This window comes from Gallinula chloropus, assembly GCF_964237585.1.
Source record: "Gallinula chloropus genome assembly, chromosome: 10".
Taxonomy (NCBI): Eukaryota; Metazoa; Chordata; class Aves; order Gruiformes; family Rallidae; genus Gallinula; species Gallinula chloropus.
In genome coordinates, this window is record NC_140095.1 from 11,473,779 (window position 1) to 11,497,564 (window position 23,786).

The window sequence follows — 23,786 nt, forward strand, 5'->3', positions numbered from 1 at the left end:
GCATTCTGATTTGACTATTTTTTTTTACCCTGGCCTGAAAGTAGAAAGGAATCAGAGGAAAATAAAAATGTTGAAGGACAGGAAAAATGAAGGGAATAAGCCAACACAAAGACAAGTGGGGCTGGACAGGGTGTGAATGGACTGTCAGGTCAAAAGGAGAATCTGATGCAGAGGAGTCAAAGCTGTGACAGGCAGAGGAAGAGCAGCCACAACTGAAAAGGAAGGAAGGAGGAGTATGGACACTGGTACATTTAGGAAACAGCTTACTTAATTTTTAATTTAGAAATAATTTTGCCTTCACTGAACAATCCATAGCATGTTAACCGTTAATAACCTCCCTTCTCCCCCTGCCTGCCAGGAGGTAAATGCCTTCTAAGAAAACAATGCCATTATTTTGATGAAATGTTTTTTTACTAGAGTGACAGCCTAATCCAGCTAAATCTGTTCATAAAAACAGAGTATAGACACAAGCTACGACATATCCTCAGGGAACAATAAGCTTTACATCAGCTCCAGTATCAATTACACTATGCATAAAAGCAAAAGGAATTCATTACAGCTCCTTGAAAGACTAATGCAGAGCACTGGGCAATTCCTTACAGCCACAGCAAACTGGTGTTTATCTCCCATTATAACTTCTGGCATTCCCTATTCCATTTACAAGTAGTAGCAGGACTGCAGCTAAGATTTAGGTTTTATTCTCAGCGTGTATAACAGCACTGACTTGTGGGGAGCGACCCTGAGTGGTGTTTCAAATAGTTGATGCACGATTTCATTTCAAACGTGGCTTTCTCTGATCTTCTTTGCGTGAGGTGGGGGCACCACACCAAGGTGCCTGTGTGGGATGAGCTGTGGCTGTGCTGCCAACAAGCACCATCACTTTTCCACTTGCTGGGTATTTCCCCTCCTCTAACACTCTGCTTCTGTCTCCCATCCTCATCTGCTGCAAAGGGTAGCTGGAATTAACCTGTCAGATGTGGTAGCAGTCTGGCTTATTCTATTAAATGTTGTATTTCCCACTTAAAGAACATCTAGAACATCAAAATTCTCTGGCTTTGAAACCTGCCACCTAAGTCACTTACCATACCAATAAACCCCATAACCCCCAGCCTTGATGTGAGCTGCACCCTGCTATTAACCTTCCTTTTTTAATTTGGAAAGGTTCCCTTAGTTTTCCACCCTGCCAGCAGATTTTAATACAACCTGTCAACTCTGCTCCTTTTCTCCAGCCTACCCATTAACCTTTGTTCTGGAGAGGTGCCAGATTTCCCTTCAAATGTTAATTAAGGATTTTGAGGGGCCCTGAGCGCTGCAGAGAAGGTGGGAAAGGGTCAGGGTGCCAGGCTCCAGTGCAAATGTCCAAAGTCCTTACTCCCAGGGTCATGTGAGGGACCAGTGCCCGCAGTGGTGGGACTGGGAGGGTGGTGTGAGAGGTGGCCCTGACCTATAACACCCCAAAACAGTGCTTGGCAATTCCCCCAGGCAAACACACATCTCCCTCTTGTAGACATAACATTTCTAGGGAGACCTCATACAAGTCCATCCCTACCTGCCAAAAAGGCTGGATGGCTCTTTCTCCCCTTTCAATTACTGCCAAACTGCACGAGATTTGGCATAGGTTGGTTTTTGGGTTCTTTTTTTTTTTTTTGAGAACATCTCACTAAAACACAAGCTGAGGATGTTTGGAGCCAAGTTCTCAAAGACTCCAGGATGCTGATGTGTCTCATTGTGCCAGCTAAGCTATTTACCCCCTTCCTGCAAGGTCAGCAGGTGTTTTATCCTTCTCAAAGGCAGACAAATGATGGAATGGAGGAAGATGGGAGTCCTGCCCAGACTGACAGATCCTGACAGCGGGAGGATCTGGCAGTGGCAGATTGAGTGATGCTCCTCGGGGAGGTGGGGATGCTGGGCTCTCTCTACTGTGGTAGAGCTGACTTGCAGTGGGAAGAGAGCTGAGAGATTTTTTTGTTTGTTTGTTTCAATACACACAGTCCTGTGAAAGTTAAGCAAAGATTTTGCATCAAGGAACAAACCAGACCAAAGGCAATCGTGTATTTGCAGATTTTCCTCCCTTTTGTAAACAGCAGTGTGCTGTTTATCAAAAAAGATCACGGCAAGGCTATGATTTCATGTCAGTCATGTGTCCTCCTCTCTAAGAAAGCTTAAGGCATCCTTTCACACTGAGTTATTTCCTGAAATTGATTGGCTGAGGTTTGACACTGCCAAAAAAAAAAAAAAAAAAAAAAGCAATGCAGTCAATAACCTACAAAACCATCAGATTTTGACAAAGCAAAATGAGAAGAAAAAAGCCTTCAAGCATGGAAGTAACATGGCACTGAACACTGAGTCATGCTTCCCTTTGGGGAGAAGGAGGCAGAGAACCTTGTGTGGCAGCCTTCGGCCTGATTTGTGATGCAGAAAGCAAGATGAACTCAATCAGTCTTGCTTCCATTTCGATTCTGTTTGCATAGCATGTTCTTAATTACAGGCTGTTTGGAGAGCTGTGTTCTGTACACAGCATACAATAAACAGATAAACATAGCTGGGGTCGGATGCAACTGCCGTGGAAATGGTCTGCTTTTCACATAGAAGAGCTTAAAGAAGGTTTTCAAAGGATACCATGGGTAGTTAAAAAATCTCTGTGTTTAACTGTGTGACATCCACTGCATCTGTATTTCTTTTGCACCCAGAACATTGAAATGGAAGAAATGACAGAAACTTTGCAATATACCTCAGCTCAGAGGCTACTGGGGTGCCACACGCTTGCTCTGGAGAAGGCAACACAAGCAAAACTGAGCATGAGCCCAAAAGTGAATTTTCAGTGAATGAACAGCTGAATTCTCTGCTACCAAAATCTTCCTTCTTTTCGGGAATAAGTTAATGGCAGCCAAAGTCCAGCATCTTCAGCAAGGCCCACAGGCAGCTCATGAAAAACAGTGAAGGAAACATTGCTGGAGCTGGTGGCTACCCAACTGCCAATATAACTTTGTCATCAGCTTACAAAAATTGTTTGAGACTGTATACCTCAGGGTTTCTAGCTTGCTGAATGAGATGTCTGAGAAGGATTTTCAGGCTGAGTGTTAATCTATTCTCTTTGTTTCATATGATGAAAGGGTTCATTTTCACTGATCATCATTTGACACTCCTGTATGTTTAAATAATCAGAGGAAAGTAAGTCTATTTGAAATCTCTCCCAAAATCTTAAAAGGAAAATTTATGCCTGTGGAAAATTTGCTTCATAAGAACAAGAGGTCCCACTAGGACAAGCAGTCACCTGGCTGAAGTTAAGGAGGACGAGCACTGCCTTTTAACAATACTTTCCCCAATCCAAACATCCCTTGAGCATTTAAGCAATCTTTACTCTGGTGAACAGTCATCATTTTTAGTCTATGTTTGCTCATTATTTCCATGAAAAGATAGTAAGTACTGAAAGATCCACTTAGCTAATGAGTGCTAATGAGACAATTACTGCACAGCATTGCATCAGAGACTAGAATTTGTCCGGTGACGTGCTCCAGTGACGTGCCTGGGGAAAAACCACAACTGAGGGTTATTGTGCCACTAGACAATCAAGGATGGTATTGACTCAACTTCTCATTAAGTCTTGTGCTTCAAGGGCATCTCCTTCTCTTCAAATAAGAAGCAAGTCACATCCCACACACTCAATTTTCTTCTACCCTTCTCCTAAGCACAGATAAATGTAATTGCATCTGGCCTCATGAATCCTTCCATTAAAATAGATCCTGAGGTTACAGGAGAGGTCTAGAAGGCATATGTGGCTCAATTATGGAAAGTAAACATTATGTTACAAGATCTATGTCACACGAGAGGGTCGTGTGTTAAAACTGGCTCCTGAGCATTTGGAAGGAAACAGCCACTTGCAGGACAGAAATGATGCTGTAAAGGTCATTTCTCCTTGGTGCAGCTACAGGCTAAGCCCCAGCTCACCGTGTATCACCTTAGAGAATGACATGTCAAATGCCAGCTGCTGCCTGCTCTGCCGTGGGCTCAGACATTACAAGTGTGGCATGATAGCCTGGAAATGAGATCACAGTGAGGGGACAACATTATGCCAAGCTTTCCCCTTCCCTCCCAGACAGGTGTGTGCGAAGGGACATCCCCACCGTGTCCCTAAGGCAAGTCAGGGTGGGTTTGAGACACAAAGCTGGATGCCACCGTGATGTGTGGGTGCCACATTGCAGTGCAAGAGAGGAGGCTTTCCTATGTGTGCATGGGACATGTCCCTCAGGGTGGGGTGCCAGACTGTCCCCTCCTCTGAAAGCTCTTTCAGGACCCCAGCTACTACCCATAGGGCTGGTGTTTAGGTTCCCAGGGTCCTGAAGAATCAAGACTGCATTTTGTCCTGCCTCCAAAGGGCTCTAAGCTTTCCCTTTTCCAAAGCAGCCTCAGTCTGAACCTCATCCCAGAAGCATTAGCGGTTGGACTTGATGATCTCTTGAGGTCCTTGCAACCCCTACAATTCTGTGATTTTGTGATTCCTGACATCCCTGACAAGGTAGAGACTGGGCCTGTGACAAAGTTTGGATATAACTGCCCCACATTGCTGGAGTAGAAACTATCTGAGCACACCTTGCAGCAACAGAATGGATTGAACACTACAAGAGGAGCCGCTTCTCCATAGGTACTCACGTTGTAAACGCAGGGTTGTATTTTGCACCAAGGTAGTAAGAGTAAAGGTTGAACATTCCAATCATGAAGGCCAGGAACACCATGATGAAGATGACCATGAACTTGAAGATATCCTTCACAGTCCTCCCCAGAGAGATCTGCAGGGGGCCGAAGCTTTCGTTGGCTGGAAGAATGTAAGCAATGCGGGAGAAGCTGAGTACCACAGCTATGGCATACAGTCCTTCTGAAATGATCTGAGGATCCGAGGGAAGCCACTTGTTCCTGGCTAAAACAATACACGTACAATAGGTATTAGTAATGAAAAGTGTTAGCTGGAAGTTATGATGATAAATGACCCCTTTTCAAGACTGAATCTTGGTTTTGGCCTGGAGTTTAAAAAAAAAAAAAAGGGAGGTGTTTTGAAAGAACTCATCACTGAAGTCCTCAGTATGCTCCTGACATATAGGTGAGAAGAAAGAGTTGTATTATTCATATGACAAAATTGAGAAATAAGGCAGTCACTGGGATTTACCAGAGTCACACAGCAAATAAAGATGTGGCTTTAAATAAATTTGATAATTTCAGTTTCCTTGTTGAACATCAGCTGTGCTGGGCCTTTTCCATCTGAAGACCTTCAGATGGAGAACCAAAACCACAGCACAGTGGAGGTTGGCTATGGATTTGGATACATGGCACTGTGTCAAAATTTGGAAAGGAAACATTAGGGACACAGATGTGTATCACTACCATTGGATAAGAAAGTTAGGATTTGTTCCAATAGACCAGATATAATCATCAAGTATATAATTTCATCTTTAAATTAAAACAAATTCTTGCAGTCTAGTCACTCTAGTATTTTTACTTTAGAAAGCTTCTTGTTGATACCAGATATGCATCATTTATTTAATGTACTGAAAATTTGAACATAATGTTTGAACATGTAAGTGTCCTTGCATCAAGTGAGATTCTTGATGAAAAGATTGTGACTCAGAACTAAAGCATGTGACATCTTTAAGGACACTACAGTAAATATAGTCGGTATTTCCAGTAATCTGAACCAAAGGAAAAGCAGCAGATGGAGGAATTCACAGGATCTGGTTGTGACATTCTGTTCAGGAACCTTTGCACCTTTATATCATGAACTCACTTTAAATGGGTCAGCGGTCAACCAGAGAGAGGAAAACCACAGCATCATCTGTGAGACCTCTGCTTGCCCCAGAAGGGAGAGGGAAGCTTACCTTCAGTGGGGGCACACAAGTGATAGGCTGAGCCAGTGTGATTAGCTCAAGGACCCTCCAGCAAGCCTGTGACTGTGCACCCTGGGATGGGCTCAGAGAACATGTCTGGTGCTGCATGGTGCATATCTGCTGCCCCACATCTTCCTCTCCAGCCCCAGCCCATTGCTGGAATTACAACCTTACAACCCCAGGGAGCAAGTGGTGCCCCTCTGTGCCCAGCTCTAGGTCCTCCAGATCATCCCTGAGCAAAAACACCCACAGATTTTACTCAGGGTTACAGCTAAAGCCTGCAGAGGCATGCAATGAACACAGTCCCCACGCTGGGGTGCAAAGCTCCGTTCATTTGTCAATATCAAAGCAAAACCATTTCAGCCATCAAAAATAAGATTGTCAAGGCTATGCTACCGTTTGCATTTCCAAACATTAGCACTTATGAATGATATAGGCTCTCCAAAATAAAGGTTATAGGTATAATTTGCATTTGTATTTCCATTATACAGGTGCTGGATGTAAGAGAGGTGCAGAGCACAGCACCAATTCCAAAGGCAGCTACAGATCCTGAGTGTGTTCACACACTTCCCCCCACTTTGCATTTGGAAAACCAAGCAAGTTCATTCATCTGTAATTTAAATTATACTCTGCTCACGCCTGGTTCCTGATTATTTGTTGCTCAAGCTATTTTGCTGGGATGTGATTGACCTGAATTTAGCCTTAGCACAAGATCAGAGACTGAATGAGGTTCAGACCTCAATTTCTTTCTGACTGTTCAGGAAGATGGCTGGAATGGGTAGATCCAAGAAGAATAACTTGATTTAATTAGAAAAAACCACCCTACATAAATATCACAAAAGAAAACCGCTTTCAGCACTGCCACATATTAGCCTGAAAGAACAGGAAGCATTAGGTAGCAAAAAGCATCTTACCATAAGTAAAGTAAGCAACTTCAGGGGGAAGGGTGACATTATTGAGGTCATCATCTTGAACGTACTGATCTACGTACTGTTGTGCTTCAGTCGCTTTGAGAAAAGCCATGAACCTGGCAGTGAACGATGCCACGAAGATGGACAGCATCCCGAAATCCAGCAGGTTCCAGAGATGCAGCACGTATTCGCGTGGACCCTCTTCCCAGATCTCCTTACACTCTGACCATATCATGCCTGTGGAAAGGCCAGGGCAAATTTAACCATCAAAGACAGAAGGTGTTTTTGATAGGCAGTCAGACCTGTTTCCTGGCTAACAGGAGCTTCTAAGACTGATGCAAGTAACTCTTCAGCCCTCCTGAATTTCTCAAGAGAATGCTTTGTGTCATTTCTTATTAAAAGCTTCAAGTTTTTGCATGACCCTTTGTGCACAAAGGAGAAGTTTTAATATGTGAGTCAATGTTAAAGTAGATTTCTGGTGATGCCAGAGAAAACACTGCTCAGAAATACTGAAGACACCAGAAAATCCAACAGCTGATTTATTTGGAAAAATCATGCATTTCCTCTTTTGCGCCCCAAATCTTCCTGCTAAACTCTGCAGGTGGCATCTTGTGATATTATCCTCCTTCTCTAATCCAATGGATGGGTCTTTCTTGAGAATGGAAACACACCTTTGTGAAAGGAAATCTGATCCAGGAGTAAACACAGTGTGGTGAGAGAAAAGGTGGGACAGAAGTTCTGCCCCTGCAGTACTTTTCATAAAATTTTATATATGAAATAATATGAATTTCAATACATTAAAGTCTGACCACTTTGAAAACCCTAGGGTTAGTCTGAATTTTTGACAGAGACTTAGAGATAAACCTAAATGCCAAACCCAGAAAACAGAAATGTTTTGACATCCACGTTCTACTAAGGAGTGCTGGGCAGGACAGGTGAATTCAGTGGGCAAACTGGCACCAAGAGCTTAGGTCAGATTCACCAACTTGCCCAATTTTCAATCACAGTGGGGTCCGGGGCCAAAATCTTGCTTCTGAATAGCTAAATTATTGGAATATTTAACCCACTGATAAATATTTCCTGCACTCTACCCAATTCTGTTTCCATAGCAGCAGCAAAATTCACGTTTAATCAAGCAGGAGCAGTGCCTGCCAAGTTCCATGTGGCCTCCTGCAACCTTGTCCTTTTTGTGAACTCTCCTTCATCCTCTTTGCTGGAAGCTTTCCTGGTGTGGCATGTCAATGTGTTTGCTCAGCTACTTCTGAGACTCCTGGAAGCTCGTGGTGTCCCAAGAGGTGCAGTGAAAGGCTGGGTTATAGGAAAGGAAACAAGGCAATGTGAATCTAGCTGGAGGCTGGAGGAATGAGGAGCTGTCACTGTCAGTCCTTGTTCATGGGGAAGGATCTGAGACAAAAAAGGAAAGCTAAGCTATCAATACCACTGGTGACCAAGGTACCACTATAGCCTGTAACCTCCATAGCCCTGGAATCTCCAGGCAGGTCCTGGGAGCCATATGCTGATATAGGTTATGCCTTGTATAAATCTATCTTGGGAGAGAGCCTGAGGTGTGCTGAGCACTCCCAGCTCATCTTCTTGAGTCTGCAGGTGCTCAGTGGACTAAAAGCAGGAGCTTCATCCCCAGCTGTCACTCATCATGAGTAAGATTAAATAATAAATAGCCTAAGGGAAAAGGTAGAAGAATTGTTTTCTCAGGAGCTGTCCTGGAGTGAGGATGAAATATTAAAGAAACATTTCTGGCTTAAAAAAAAAAAAAAGTATCCCAGAAGTGATAGACAGGAGGCATTAGCTCCATGCATTATGCATGTGTGTCATAGAAAGGTACTAAAGCACTTCAGGAAGTATCACATGCGTGGTAACTCTGCCCACCAGAGCACTTGTTCACTATGCCCAAAAATGTCTCTTCTAGTTTAAATATTAACTCTCCCATCCAAATTTATTTCTAATCTTGGTCACTTAATATACCTAAATCACAGATTAATGAAGTAAGAAATGTCTAAAACTGAGTAGACGGACTAAAATTAGAATCACTCTGTGAAAGTATCACACTATTGGCCTATAATTTAGATCATTCTTTTTGCCAACTGTATGGCAATCATTTTTTATCCATACATATGGAAAAGTGTCTATTCAGGACAAGTAGAATAGTTACAGTAATTATTCGGTCAGTACTGCAGGGTAATTGCATATACATTGTGAGAGAGTAATTCAAAGCTTCTCCTTAAGTAACAATACTGAGGAGAGAAAGAGCAGCTAAAATTCAGGGGATGGGAGTCAGGTGGGGTGTAAGAAGAGAAATAATGGCAGACAACTTGGGTAGAGCAGATTTGCCAAGAGGTGATTGCATTTCAATCTGGTGTTTCTAAGAGTCTGGGAGAGATTGTTTTCCTGAGTTCAATGCATGGAGAGGTGGGATAAGAGGAACTTCTGCTCTCCAGTTCCTGCAGATCTCTTGTGCCCATTCTCACACAGGAGGGATAACCAAAAATGTCACCTTGATGGTTGTTTCTGGTTTCAGCAGGGAAGGAGAGTCAAAGCTGCAGGCACAGGCTGTCCCACATGAAGAGACGCTTGCCAAAAAGGAGTAATTTGCCAGATTTCTATATCCACTGGCCTGGTACATAAACCATGAGCAACTGACATTGGAGAAATGTCTTTGAGCATTTCTGGGCCTGAAAAAAACTCTTGGATTAGGAGCACAGGTAGTGCTCAGATAACGTCTACCTAGAGTTTATCTGCTACCTTGTCTGCTTTTGCAGTGGGGATTTTATCTCCCTAAGTAAATCCTCCCTGCTTCTACTGCACACTTGTGTCCATACTGGTCATGAGGAAAATCCCAGCCTTGCTCACTTGATCCCTTGAAAGGAGATGGGAAGACCTGGCAGTGGGGGGAAAGATAGCCAAGGCATACAAAGTCACAGATGCACAAGCTGAAATAGCTGTGCCCTATGCATGAAGGGGCAAGTTCTCCTTTCAGAGCATTGCAGTACTTCTCTGTGCCAACAGGTTTATCACCTGCAGCCTTTGGATTCTCGTTCATAATAAAGAATAGTGAGACCAAAAAGCTGTTCTTCCACCTAAAACGCTCCTGTTTATCTAACTGTTCATGGGGATGTTAAATGGGCAACCAACACTACCTTAAAACATCTACACGTGGGACAATTTTCATATCTCTAGCAAGATTAATTGCAGAGTGCTGTTACAGACTGTGCTCACTCATGGCCACGCTATGCTATGCTAATGTAGCACATTAGCCTTGAAAAATGCTATTCTGAACATGCGTCATAATTTTACGGTTGACAGCCAGATAACTCAGCCAATTTTCTCCCCAAAAAAGAACCCAGATCAAGGACCTGTAAACTAATTTGTCAAAAATGGTCTGCTATGGTTGGAACAAGTAATGTGTCATCAGGATTCATCATTGGTGCCACGGTATGATGGAGAAAAGAGAAAGAACAGCAACAGAAAAAAGGGATTTACAATCTGAGGATAAGTAAAATTACACTTTCTGATTGTACTACAAATCAAAATGTAGGTAGCACACCTACACTGTTGAGTCTGAAGACAGCAACTGAATGTGTTGCCAAGCAGGATCAAATATAGTTATGTATAGTTAGTACATAAGAGTTAGAAGTTTTATACTTCAAGATATACTTCTGTCTACTTACATTTGGATCCTTAGAAAAACATGTCTTGGAAAATTTACCTGTGTTATTTCTATCTATAGCACTTTTAATTGATTATATTTCTACTTACATATACATATTTATAATACCTATGAGACTTTTGTGCCAAAAGGCTGGGCAGTCCATCACCCTCTGTGCTTTCCCAGTCCTTAAAGTTCAAGGTCACGTATGAGGCTTGGCAACTGCTCAAGGCCCCATGTCAGCTGTCTGCAGGCCACGTGCACCAAACTTTCACCTTGGTATTGCTGAAACATTATTTGAAGCTTTCTGTAGGCATACAGGTAAAATGGCCAGAGAAGGCTGTCAGTGCTGATGTAGGCAGTCATTAGAAAATCTCATTATATTCAGAACTCCGTACAATGAATCACTTTTCTTCTCCCAGAAAAGTGAAAACCTTCGCTTTAAATGAAATGTTTTCTTCTTCATCTCTCAGGAACTCACCAGGCAGACAGATACCTACTGCCTATAAGAAAAGAATACCTAGTCTCAAATCTAATCATCTTGTCCAACTGCTTTAATATCATTTTAAAAATATATCTTACAGGCTTACCCTATCCAGCCTGGCATCTATTCAGTTTTTTCTAGCCTAATATCCTGTATGGGATTCTGATTATTGAGGAGACAGGGAACAAAGAAATGGTGGCCAGGAAGTCATCAGATAGAGCAGCCCTATCCTATTTTTCAGGGGGGTTTAATGCCATCGGTACTTATGGAACTGTGGAATTATTTGCTGCAAGAAAGGAATCAAATTCATGATGACGAGTAAAAATAGATACAGAGGAGGTAGGCAAAGATTCTGTGGAGTTGATAAGCTCAATTTCCCAATAAATTCTTCTGAGCTTGTTTAGATTAATGGTTCAAGGTAGCTGACCTGCCAGGAATAAGTTGTGCCTACAGGAACAGTAATACATCTGAATTTGCCTAAAACTCCCTGGAAGTTTAACTTGCACACATGACATACTTTTGCACTTGAAGGGTTCACCCAGATGAAACCATACTTCATAACTGTTGGATAATTTAATGTCTTTTAAAAGATATGAGTGTTGTGCTGTCCTCCCACCACTAACAATTTCACAATATGAATTTTTGTAAAATCAAACTTCTATTTACTCTAGTTTTCATCACTAGAGCTCAGCATGCATTACAAGAACATAAATAACATTATACTCATTTTTTGGATCAAGAAACTGAGGTTCAGTGAATTATAATAAGATATACTAACAGGGTAATAAAATAGGCTGATGGCTACCCATGTCCCAGTGGACACAATTCTTTCTGCTCACTTTAAATGGAGTGAAGCTATAGGTTTCTATTATTAAGATACCTTTTTTTAAGATGCAATGATAAAGCAAGAGAGGCAAACAGACAACATCTATAGCATTCACTATGGAAAGCGGAAAATCAGAAAAGTGAGTACTTATTAAGCATCATTTAATATTTTGAAAAGGAGAGTCGAAAATAGAACTCTTTTTTGATCCTGTTTTAATCAAAATACTTCCATCTATTTCTAATTCAGACTCATAGTGGGGTTTTCTGGGTTTTTTGGTTGGTTTGGTCGATTTGTGGGTTTTTTTTCCTTTGTCTTGTCACTGCCTATCTTGCTATTCCTAGTCATGTTGAATTTCCCCAGAGGACTCATAGACATTTTGGTTTTGCTTACCCAATACCCACTTCATGATCAGCAATTCCGTCCACGAGAACTGAGTTGTTTTGACTCTAAATATTTGTTTTGGATGATCTATGATGGTCTCATTGGGGAGATTTTTTACTCCTTCAAATCGATCCGAAGCATTCACTACTAACAGCCCAAGGAAGATTGTGAAAGAGACTGCATGTGCCACAAACTTCATGAAAGGACTGCGGAGCGTCCGTCCCAACTGCAAGGAAACATACACAAAACATAAGAGATTTTCTTCCCCTTATCCACCTCCTGGAAGTTATTTTCCTATAAAAGTTTGAACAATTTGCTTAAGGTAAAAAGGATTCAGAACTTAAGTATAGATCATGAACTAAACGGGGGTTTGTTCAAGTTGTTCTTTGCTATTACTAGACATTAAGCATCGCTGTTCTAAGTATGCCCTTTGGATAATTTCCTAGGCATGGCAGTATCTTAGATTGCTCCTTTATACCCACATATAATATCTAACTGTCCTGGCCATATGGCAAGTGGAAAATGAAGAGATGGGACATTTATATGAGACATGCTTATATTTATAGGTGTTATATGAATGTACTCATGTGTGTCAATATAAGGCCCACTTCTCATCCTTACATCATTGTTATATATCAGAATCTTTTATTAATGGGGAATTCTTGGTTCCTTAATGATGCGTAGCATATAACCTTCTGTTTAAAGGTACTTCAATAATGCTTTTAATATGTTTTAGTGTGATAGTCTCCTCTCATAATTACTGCAAAAGCTGGAGATTCACTTCCCAGAACACAAGGATTCATTTCAGGCTGTTAAGCCAAGAATTGGAGCAGCAGATCTTTTTGCTATAGCTATTATTTGTTCAGTTCTTCTTGAAAAGCTTTGTTTGTGAATTAATTTAAATAACATCCTTCTCATTTCACATCATCTCTCATCCAAGAAAATATTAGTCCGGAGAGATGTCAGAGTAGGAACATTTTTAGGAGTGCAAGGACCGATGCCCGTAGCATTGGACACAACAGAGAGCAAGGCAAGTGCTGTCCTGTATGTGCCCTTTCCAAAACCCCCTCAGAGCAAATGGGATTTTCTTTGCAGTATATTACTCATCAATTAATTTCTCTGGATGACACTCTAGCCTCAAAATTTTCTTAATATCTACTAGCTTGACAATAATACTTTATAGGAAATAGGAAAAAGGACTAAACCAGAAAATTCCTTGTTTTCTTTCTTATCTGCAGTAGCAGCTTTGTTTGAAGGAGCCCAGGTCTCCAGTCATTGCAGAGCAAGAAATATTTTAATAGCAGGGCACTTTAGGTTTAGCAGAAATTCAAAGGAAGCTGTATGATTCTGGTTCTTATTTCTTTTTTCTCCTCTAAATTTTGAAAATGTCATATAAATCTTTTATGAAGTTGACAGAATAGTAAACCCTATTGGAAAATGTGCATGTCTCTAAACACCAGAAAGACTTCTAAATGAAGAAGATGAAAACAATCTGCTCTATCCGCAAGCCTTTAACATGCTTGCTTCTCTCTGAGGTCATTAAAGATCTGTTCAAGCAGGTAGATACTTCACTAAATCCAGATTCAGGTTTTCTTAATCTTGTCTAGGAATATTATGGCAGATCTGGGACTAAATGAAGCATGTTAAAACCAGTCCCAACACTTGTGATGCTAGTTCACCCCTCTGCTGTAAACGTGGTGTAGTGTTAGTTCTCAACAGCTTGTTATGGCTGGTAGCTTTCCATCTTGTAGCAGAATTTATATGGGTTGATGGGATGTTTGAGCAATGCCCCAAAAAGTAATAATCTCAGATGTTTTCCTCATGTGACCTGTCAGAGAGCTCAGAGAGCAAGACCAAAGTATAACAACAACTATGGGAATATGGGGCTTTACCAACAAGGTCTTAAGAAAGTGTATTTGCAGTCTGTAAAAGACTTAATTATACTCTGAATTCACTAAAAGAGAAAAAAGTACTTTCCATTGAACCATGAATTATCTCTGAATGATTAGCCTTTTTCTGCTGTCTATTGAAACTTAAAGAGACCTGAGATGAAAGTTGCACTGCCTTGGTTATCAGAGAAATAATCCCATGTATTACAGAACCAAATGAATTCTGTGGATAATTTAACTTAGCTCGCTACTGATTTAGCAGAAGTCTGCATTTACTCAGTGTTACATCAGCATTTTATCCCCCTTATTACTGTGGAAAGCTTACAGGTTTTTTTTCTTGAGCTGATGCTTTTCATATCTTCTCAAAAATCTGATTTTTAGCTAAAAAGCTATAGGAGGTGAAAGTGTTTGCTAGAATATTCTGCAGAAAATTAATGAAGTGTCAGTTCCTCCAGTCAGCATAATGCTTTATGACAAGATGATATGTTTTCCAAGCCACATGATACAGTTAAACTCAGGGTATGAAACTATTTGGATATATCAATTTCTCAATTACTATTTTAAATCAAAATATCATCTTTCATCAAATTGGGATATGGGGAAGTACATGGCTGACACTGTTAAGACAGAAACACTGACAGTGTGTGAATACAAAGGTTCATTCTTAAGGGAACAGCTCATTTCATGGCTTAGTATCCAGTCCATGTTACAGGAAAATAAAGAAGCATGAAGACATGTCAAAAATAAAAAAATATAAAATGTGATAGTGAAACAAAGTTTTCCAAATGCAAATTAATCTCTACTTTCTATTTGTTCTACCACTAACAAATAAAGATAGAAACATCATATATATATATATATAAATTCATTATTATTTTCAATCCTATGCTCACAGCAGAAACAAGTAGTATATTGTTGTAGAAATTTCATGCAGCTTAACAGGGGAGGAAAATAGGAAAAGACCCAGAGTAAAAAGGTACAGGTAGAGTAGTACTTTAAAGTTTCAGTCCTTAAAAGATGCTGAGTCTATCCCAGCAGGATCTATGCTTCATCAACTCCCAGCATGGCTACATGAAACCCAGAGAACAACCCTGGCAGAGAACTGTATAAATGATCTCTGTTAGTGTTGTAATACTTGAATGTGCATTTCAACTGACCAGAGAAGAAAGAAAATACTTCTTGAAGCTCTGCAGACAGTCCAAAGAGTCCTGCTTGCCCTTGTTATTATATTTTTGGGCAGTAGACTGTGCAGTTCCATTCTATCCCTTATCTTCTCTCTTCATCACCAGTGAAATAAGTTTTGGACAGCAACATATAAAGCAACAGTTCATTTCAGAGTCATGGCCTCCATGAGAGGGATGAGTCAACACAGATATTTCAGGATAGGATGGGCTTACAATCCAGGGGTCTCATAACAGGTTGCACATCCAGAGGTGAATGAATAACTGACACTAAAACTGATTTTAAGAAAGGCAGCTCTGCACAACTGAATGCAAAGGAAGACTCAGAAGAAGTTTGGCTGCAAACTCCAGTTAATACTATTTACTAACTTTCCAAGGGTGGTATTTGGTATGGTATATTCTAATTCCACAAAGCTTAATTAAAAAAAAACAACCTCTTTTAGAGAGTAAAGACTTGAGAACCCATTCCTTGTTAAGATACATCAGTGAAGGAATTATTTTGAGATATGAATTATTCTTTTACCCTATGTGAAATTAATTTGACTAATACTTCTTAAGAACGTGACACACAATAGCATCAGCCAGGACAGCCCCTCTAAGCAGTATTCCTCATAACAGGAATTTCATTCATTTTTCTCACTGTCTTAGCTCAGAAATGAGTTCCTGACTCATGCCTGGGCATCCATGTGTCTTTTAATTCAGGCCTGATTTGATTTAAGCTAATATCTTAGCTGATTGTTACTATGGAAAAATTCATTACCCAATTTTGTAACATTGTGTTTGCTTCTTAAAACCAAACACAACACCTGTAAAACTGACCAGAACAAAATTAGGCTGCTCACACATAAACCTTCTCTTAACACCACTGTCAGCAGGTATGCCGCCTATGTAAAACTGTCTGTGTTAACACTATGAGAGGATACAAGGTTTATGCATCACCCCTCAGCTCTTGAACCTGATAATGATGATTTTGAGCAAGGTACCAATTCATGGGAGAAAAAATGCATTCATTATTCAGTTATTTCTAGCCCAGATCCCAATCAAAAATCAAGACTACATTGTTCTGATCAATGCAAACCCATGCATTAAAAGACAATTCCTACCTGGAAGAACTTTCAATTTGACTTTATGATAGAAGCCTATGTATGGTTTTTCAGTCAAATGCACAAAAGTCTAATAAAATCTCAGTCAATGAAAAGTTGTCTGCCTCCATTTTTAAAATTTTAATATACTTAATATACTTCTGGAAATTAAAACCAAATAACTTTCTCAATTATTTTTATTTCTGCTGTAAAACTGACTTATTTAGATTTTTTTTTGCCTGTTTTTCCCCCTTAGTTTTTATGTTCTTTATTTCAAATCTCCACTGATTTCTAGCCTGATTGTTCTCCCCACCTATTGCTCTATTCAAACGCAACCTCTGTAATTCTGAGAACAGACTTCAAATATTGCTGTTGGCTGGTGTGCTGGCTTCCAGGACATTCAACAGAGGTGAAGGAAATTAAACAACTTTATAAAACCTCGCTTGATTGAGTTGTGACATAATGGAATCAACATGGTAATTCCCCACATGAATTCCCTCAACAACCTAACCAAAACCTCCTGCCACACAGAGTGGCTTTCACATGAACTTCTCTGGGTGAAACTTCAGAGTGCTGCCCAGTATTCATAATATCTGGGGAGTTTTGTGTTGATACAGACCTTGAGAGAATGTTAAGTTACATTCTCAATTACTCTAAGAGAAAGTCTTTTTCTTGGAAATATCTTGAAGGACACTAAGCTTTAAACATGTTTCATCAGATGATGTGGAAGGCTGTTTTTGGAAGGTTTGTCTGATTGTACCAACGGAAATCTTTTCAAATTGTAGTCTTCCCTTAATATCCATCCACGAAGCTATAATTTCTTGGGCTTGACAAATTTAGAAAGCCTCAATGACTTTTAAAGGAAATGGGAGAAGATGCTTTCAAGACAATTAATTACCAGTACCAGGGGTCATTTTATCAAATTTAGAGTACCTCTGATAAGCTTCCTGCTGAAGACCTCTAGCCTGTAATGGATGATGTTGCTGGCTATTGCTGAATGTGAAATTATCTTCTTCCATGCCACCCCATTCTTCTGTGGCAAGAGTAGTGAAAAAGCTATTTATCACTCAGCCACACACTTATTTATCTCCACTTGCTCAAGCAGACTCTTTCAGGATGGTAACCTCACTACAGATTTCATACCACAGGCAGTTCAAGCTTTCACCTGAGCTGATGGTTGGCTCTGGTCCTTTGACCTCTAGGTCTTGGCAAAGCTCTCCTCCTCTGATGCTGTGAGGCACAGCACAGACATATTTAGGTACACGGCAGTTTTCCAAGTTTCATCATCTGTTCCCTCAAAACCATAAAGATCATATGATAAAAATCTAGTCTTCTCTGCAACACTAAGCAGTTCTCTGGAGCTTGCCAGAGTTTCAGACCCATGTACCATAACACTCCACCCATTAAAAATACAGGATCACAGAGAAAGAAGAGGGGAGCCCTGACGAAGGAAGGAACCTGCTACTAAAAGTACATAAAAGGAATGAGAATTTAAACATCAGAGTTAACTAAAAGAGCAACAAAGATCTTCTCATTTAGTTATTCCCCATTTTGATGGTTCAATTCTTTCTTCGCCCCACTCCCATGTTATTATTTTCTATCCATTTCTTGTCCCTATGCTTTTCTTGTCACCCACCATCTCAGTGTTTCCTTTCCCCATCACCCCACTCCTATTACCTGTAAAGATAGAATCTCAAACCATTCCTATTAGCTTCATTTGTGTATATCAAGCCACACCTCACACTTGCTCTCCTCTGGGGCGATCTTAGAGGGTGGCATGAGTCACTTCCCAAAGGCATCACAGAAAAGTATGTGACCTCATTCCAGGCCCTGGATAGAAATGACCATAAAAAACATGCACCTTAATGAGTTTGTACCTTGCTGCAGGGAGCAATCCAGTAGGCTATGGCGAGGAACGGCAGGCCAATGGAGACCCCAAAGACAGCCAAGAACTTCACAGCTATAGATTGCTGCCGTAAGCCTGAGAGGTTTTCATACCACATAGTGAGCAATTGCTGCTGGCAGTTGGGGTGAGCAACAAACTGTAAGGGAAACAGAAATAGAATTATCAGCAGCATTGTCTGAGGAGGATGAGATTTCAGGGAATAACCTGCTGAACTTGTCAGTGGAACAAGACAGGGCACGTCTTCATTGTAGAACATAGCTTATGGTGTCACAACCAGAAAACTGCAAGCCAGACACCCCAAATCCCCAGGTACTGGCAGAACACGTTTCACTTCTGCTTCTTGTCTTCCCTACATACAAGTTTTGTTAGACAGCAGGCCATTGAGGCCAAAACCCAACAACCCTCTGTGGCCAGCACTGACTGAGCGCCTCTGTGGGGGTCAACATTTACATCTGACACAGCTTACAGTGAGATTCAGAAGAGATGCAGGGAAGGCACTTTGGTGCCAAGCTGAATAAAACCCACCTCAGGTAGCTTGGTGAAGACACAGGCTATTGATATCATAGCTCAACACAGCACTAATACTACATTGTTCTGCGTGCTACACGCAGACCCAAAGCAAACTATTCTGCACCGTTCTCCTTCTGCAAGCTACAAGAGGTCTGTCTGGTATTTTGCTACTTTAAATGCTTTATCTCAAATTAGCTTTTTACTTATAAAAAAAAATAACAGCTCATTCTTTACTGATGGGACAAAAAGACAAATTTAAAAGCAGAAGGAAAAGCTCTGGTGCTCTGGTACAGAAAGTACATGTTTTGTATCCTGTAACTGAAACTCTTCTTTCGTTTATTGTTCAGAGGAAAAAGAGAAGGCAAGCAGCAGACAACTGAAAAGGGCAATTTCTTAATGGTAAAATTACAACACCATTGGATCCCATGAAAGACTTTTATTATAAAAGATTAAATTTCTTTATTTCATATTGTTCTCCAGGATGATTGAATTTAGAATCTGACTATCTTTAATCACAAAGAGAGAAAATTAAAAGGCAAAATAATAAAAGAAAAGATGAAAAATAAATATGTTGCTAATGCAGCTGATTGTATTAGCAGAACAGAGCGTTTCATTTATGAGTTTTGTGGGTGAATAAATGTTCTTAGGAGGGAAATGTAAAAGGGTTTCAATAGGCAGAACTTTCTGGAGGTGATGAGGAGGATGAAGGGGGTAGAGTGGGAAAGAAAAGAGGAAAGCAACAGGTACTAGGGGGCTTCATGGCTGCTGTTGCCCCTGCCTGGCAGGGTGGACATGGACCATGTTTGGCAGCTCCTTTGTCACCCTACTTCAGCCCCTTTAGCTGCAACCAGCTGTGGGGATTTCAGTCTGGAGTTTTATTGGGACTGAAAAGTAAAGAAAAGTCTTGCTGTGCTTTCATCTTTACTATCTATGAAATGATGATCAAACTGGGAATTTAATGGGACTCTTTTCTAGATGTTTGCACAATAACAAAACCGTTACTGTGAGTTTAAGTGATCAGTTCATTACTAGTGCAGAATGAAATACAGTTGCACAGTAATTAGGATTGTTGTGGAATAGCACATTTCCTTCTTTAACAGCACATTAGCAGCTATTTAAAATGTGCTTCTTCAGATGAATCAGGCTTGGGGGCCTGCATTTCTCAAAAAGGAAAAGTAGAAAATAAGACTTTACCCCTTTCACTGAGTAAATCAGAGTGAAGAACTTTGAAAAGTACTTTTAAACTCCTTTTTCTTTAGATTTAATATTTCCAGGGGAGAAAAAAAAAATTAATATGCTTTCTTTTATGCTGCTTTCAAAAAAGAAAAAAAATTTCAGTCTTGATCATTCTGAGCATCTGAAGTTTAAGTTTTGGCTGATGACAACAGTATTGCAAGGAGGCATTTCCTAATAACACTCAGCCTTTACATTTGCACCTATGCTGCTAGGGCTTGTATCTTTCTGGCAAAGGGACAGAGAGATGGAATGGGAGGAAGTTCGACAGGGAGATGATTCCTTCTGTAAATTTTATTTTCAGATATGATGAATTCAACAGCAACTGTAGCAAATCGTGGAAAGGAAAATTACACTGGGAGATGGGCAGACTTCTGAGATGAAGAGCCAAAGCAAGAGCCAGGCTTCTTCCTGCTCTTGTAATTGTTCACTGCATTATGAGAATTGATTCAGACACAGAAACTCAGTTGTCCTTGGCAGTGAGACAGTCAAAGACTTTTGCTGGTTGGCATTTCAGAGAATTCATCAGACATTTTAATCTGTTCATTGTTTCACTCTGTCTGGGAACAGCTACAATGAAAATACAAATACAGGAAAATTGAGGAGGAATTGCCATAAAACCCAGTTCATTGGAACAGTTTATTTTGTACGAGGCAATAAAGATTGGCAGCACGCCATAGAGCCTTGATGGTTTCATCTGCCTCTGATTATTATAAAAATGAGGGAAAAATAGGATCAGGATAAGAAAAATAAGAGCACGAACGAGGTTTGAACTGTTATTTGCTTACAGCATGCACCAGCTTTTCATTATGTTTGCTCCATCAGATATTAATGAAACATGCGGTGACCCTTGGGCAGTGCCAGCCCTCACTCTGTCAAAACTTCAAAAATTGATCCTAGATCTCATCAGAGACGTTACAGAGGTGTTTGGCTTTCTCTCTTCTCTGGTAATGGGCGCTGACACCAAGTTAAAGGTTACACTAACGCTTTGCTTCGTGTCATAGGCCCAGAAAAGAACAAAGCTTGAGACAAGAGCTTCAGGGCAAGGTGCTTCAAAGTGTAGTGAAAAATAGTGCTATAGTATATTGAATTTCAGAGGTCTAAATTTGGCAAAGTGGATTTAAAGTTCCTGTTAAATGCTATTTCCCTTTCCTCAGTCCTGGGAAATGAGGATAGGAAGCTTTTAGGGACAATCTGTGGCTGTTCCTGTGCTGGTCACAGAAGAAGAGGAAGGCAGAAAGCTTTTGGAAAGGATCTGGGAGCTGAAGGGAAAGGTTTAGCAATGCTTCTACATTCAGAAACCAGTGATATCGTTTCTGGTCCTACAGCCCAGGGACCCCAGTAGATGGCAGTGGTTTGTCCTTAAGCCAGGCAAGCCTCTGAGTTAGGAAGAAAATCTTATCAGCCTATCAGTAAAATTAAAAAAAAAAAATAAAGGCTAAAAACCCAGAATAATAAAATCACACATCAATCTGAAGAGCTAGCTCAAGTAATGGAGACATTTTTGAGTGCCACTGAAAGCCACAGGGAAGCACTGACGCCTCTGAAAGCCACTGTTCTGTGCTACAGGGGGTTAAATGGAGATGAAGATTTGTCTACAATATTGAAAAAACAAATCTCTCTCAAAGCCTTCAGTAGGAATTCAAAGGGCCCAGAGGAGCTGTTTTACACACAGAAATAAAGGGAATGTTTTAGAGATCACTGTGGCTACCACACCGAAGGGTAACTTTCCCATGTTGCTATCTAATTTGAAGTGTGACAGCACTTTCTCATAGCTTATCATGTCTGTGCATTGTGGGAAATCACTTTACAGCTCTCACGACAGAATGAGATTTTTTCCCTCAACATACTTGTTCAAAAATGCATGAGTTTCACTACACAAACAATAAAGTACCTTTATAGCTCTATAACTGCAAAGGAAGCGACTTCTGATTGAAAGCACTGTAATAGAAATACTTTCATTTTTTTTTCTATTATATTGGACAGAGAAGGAGCCTGTGATGAGGGGCCCAGGAACAGGTACAGTTCAGTATTGGCACTGTGGTTGCCTAAGCTGTGGGTGTTTAGGTACAGTTTATATCCCCTGTACAAAACACTCTGTGGTCCAGACCTGAAAGGTCTCACTCTTACTCTGTGGCACGTAACAGATAAGCTACAGCCAGGTGAAAAGAAGCCAGGAAATTCTTGAGAGTGTCAGACAGGGCTCAGATAGCAAACAGGAAAAGAACAACAACAACAAAAAAAGAGCAATATCTATCCTGGACAGAAAATGCTGTCAGCAGAAATAAGGAAAGTTAAGGCAAGTGGCAGAGGTCAGCCTTGGATGCTCCAAATTAATCGTGCAGAAAAAAAGCCAGTTCTTTTTTTATTACTGAAATAACTCTAATTCCCTTATGAGCCCAGCAATCTACCCTCGAGGCAAAAGAATTAACTGCTCAGACAGGATCATCTTGCTTTGCTAGCGCACCCTACACTGAACAGCCAGGGGCTGATGTAGGAAGGAAAAAATTCATCAGTGGACCAGTGAGAATGCTTTAAAAACCTGCATCTCTGAACTAGGAATGCCAACTTGTGATTTTAACTTTCCTGCCCTCACTGAGACACTCCTGTCGTGTCCTCTCCAGCTCGTCCCTTCGCTGTGAGCGGTATAACAAACGCTGGCAAACCTCAGCAAACAAAAGCTGCAATTCAGGGGGGAAGCAGCATCTCATCAGTGAGCCAGAGCTGGAAAAGGAGCTGCATAAATAGGTTTTTCAGGAGAACATTGGTAATGTCAAGAGACACTGGCAGGGGCAGGGATGAGCCATTTTTCTTTCCATCAGGTAGCTGCATATGTGCCCTTCAAACAACCTTTTTGGGCTCGTTATCAAACATTTTTCATGTAGCTCATTACTTCTGCAAGCCTATGTTGATTAACACGTTTGAAGCTGCAGCACCAGCTCACAGGAACCCCTGGCTGGGTGCATGATGCTTCAGACACTGGAGATCCCAGCAAAAAAGCCAAAGCCTTTTTGATGGCTCGTTTGAGTCAACCAGCATGTCGTGCTGATCACTGAGTTACAAGGGAAAATGAGGGGGGGATCAAATGGCTTTTCCCATTTTGCCAGGGATGTCACCAGCGAGCAGAGCTGCTGCAGGGACCCACACGTGGGAAAACCCAGGTGAGGTCTGAACCACACACACACTGTGTCCTCTGGGAAGATCAAAGTACACAAGCATTATTAAGAAGACTGTATGACACACCTCAAAGACACTCCTCACAAACAAACACAGCCTGAACCCAGCTCTCCGGGCCCGTGTTCCCAGCAGGACTGGACCAGCCCTGCTCTGGAAGGTGAGTTGGTGTTTGCTGGGCAGCGGTGCTGGGCTTGAGCAAAACCAGAGGCAGGGAGGGATGGAGAGCTGGGCTTTCCCCACTCCACTCCTGTGTTTCTCCCAGTGAAACTCTCGTCAAAGGGGATACGAACACATCCCTTTTCACTGGGTTGCTGGAGATGCTCTGGGAGCATCAGCAAACATCAGCAGGGGTGGAAGAAACTCAGGCAAAGGTGGAAACAGGATATTGCTGCTGTTCCCTGAAGGGTAAAAGTTACACTGCCATTTCACCCAGGAGGATCAGATAAATTAAAAGGTAAACACATGCACACAACAGAAGAAAAAGGCAATGACAATATTAAACCAAAACACAATTACTTTGCTGTTAAACCACTTTGATACCTTAAGCATTTTTAAGTCTCAAAGCCTAAACAAAGAATCTGGATTTATACTGAACAAAATATTTTGCTTGAACTGAAACAGACCTTTTTTTTTTTTTTGGGGGGGGGGGGGGGGGGGAAGGGGGAG

At 41.0% G+C, this 23,786-nt stretch overlaps 1 protein-coding gene across 2 annotated transcripts in view; it reads right to left on the bottom strand.

Annotated features, from left to right (window-relative positions):
- TRPC7 (transient receptor potential cation channel subfamily C member 7) overlaps positions 1 to 23,786 on the bottom strand; it is a gene marked incomplete at both ends in the record, with an annotated part of 66,720 nt that overhangs the window by 10,634 nt on the left and 32,300 nt on the right. For both annotated transcript variants that reach the window (XM_084268846.1, XM_084268845.1), the window contains 4 exons: positions 4,651 to 4,915; positions 6,791 to 7,024; positions 12,152 to 12,368; positions 18,172 to 18,336. In XM_084268846.1, coding sequence (XP_084124972.1) covers positions 4,651 to 4,915; positions 6,791 to 7,024; positions 12,152 to 12,368; positions 18,172 to 18,336 — 881 coding nt within the window. The remainder of the gene's footprint in view (positions 1 to 4,650; positions 4,916 to 6,790; positions 7,025 to 12,151; positions 12,369 to 18,171; positions 18,337 to 23,786) is intronic.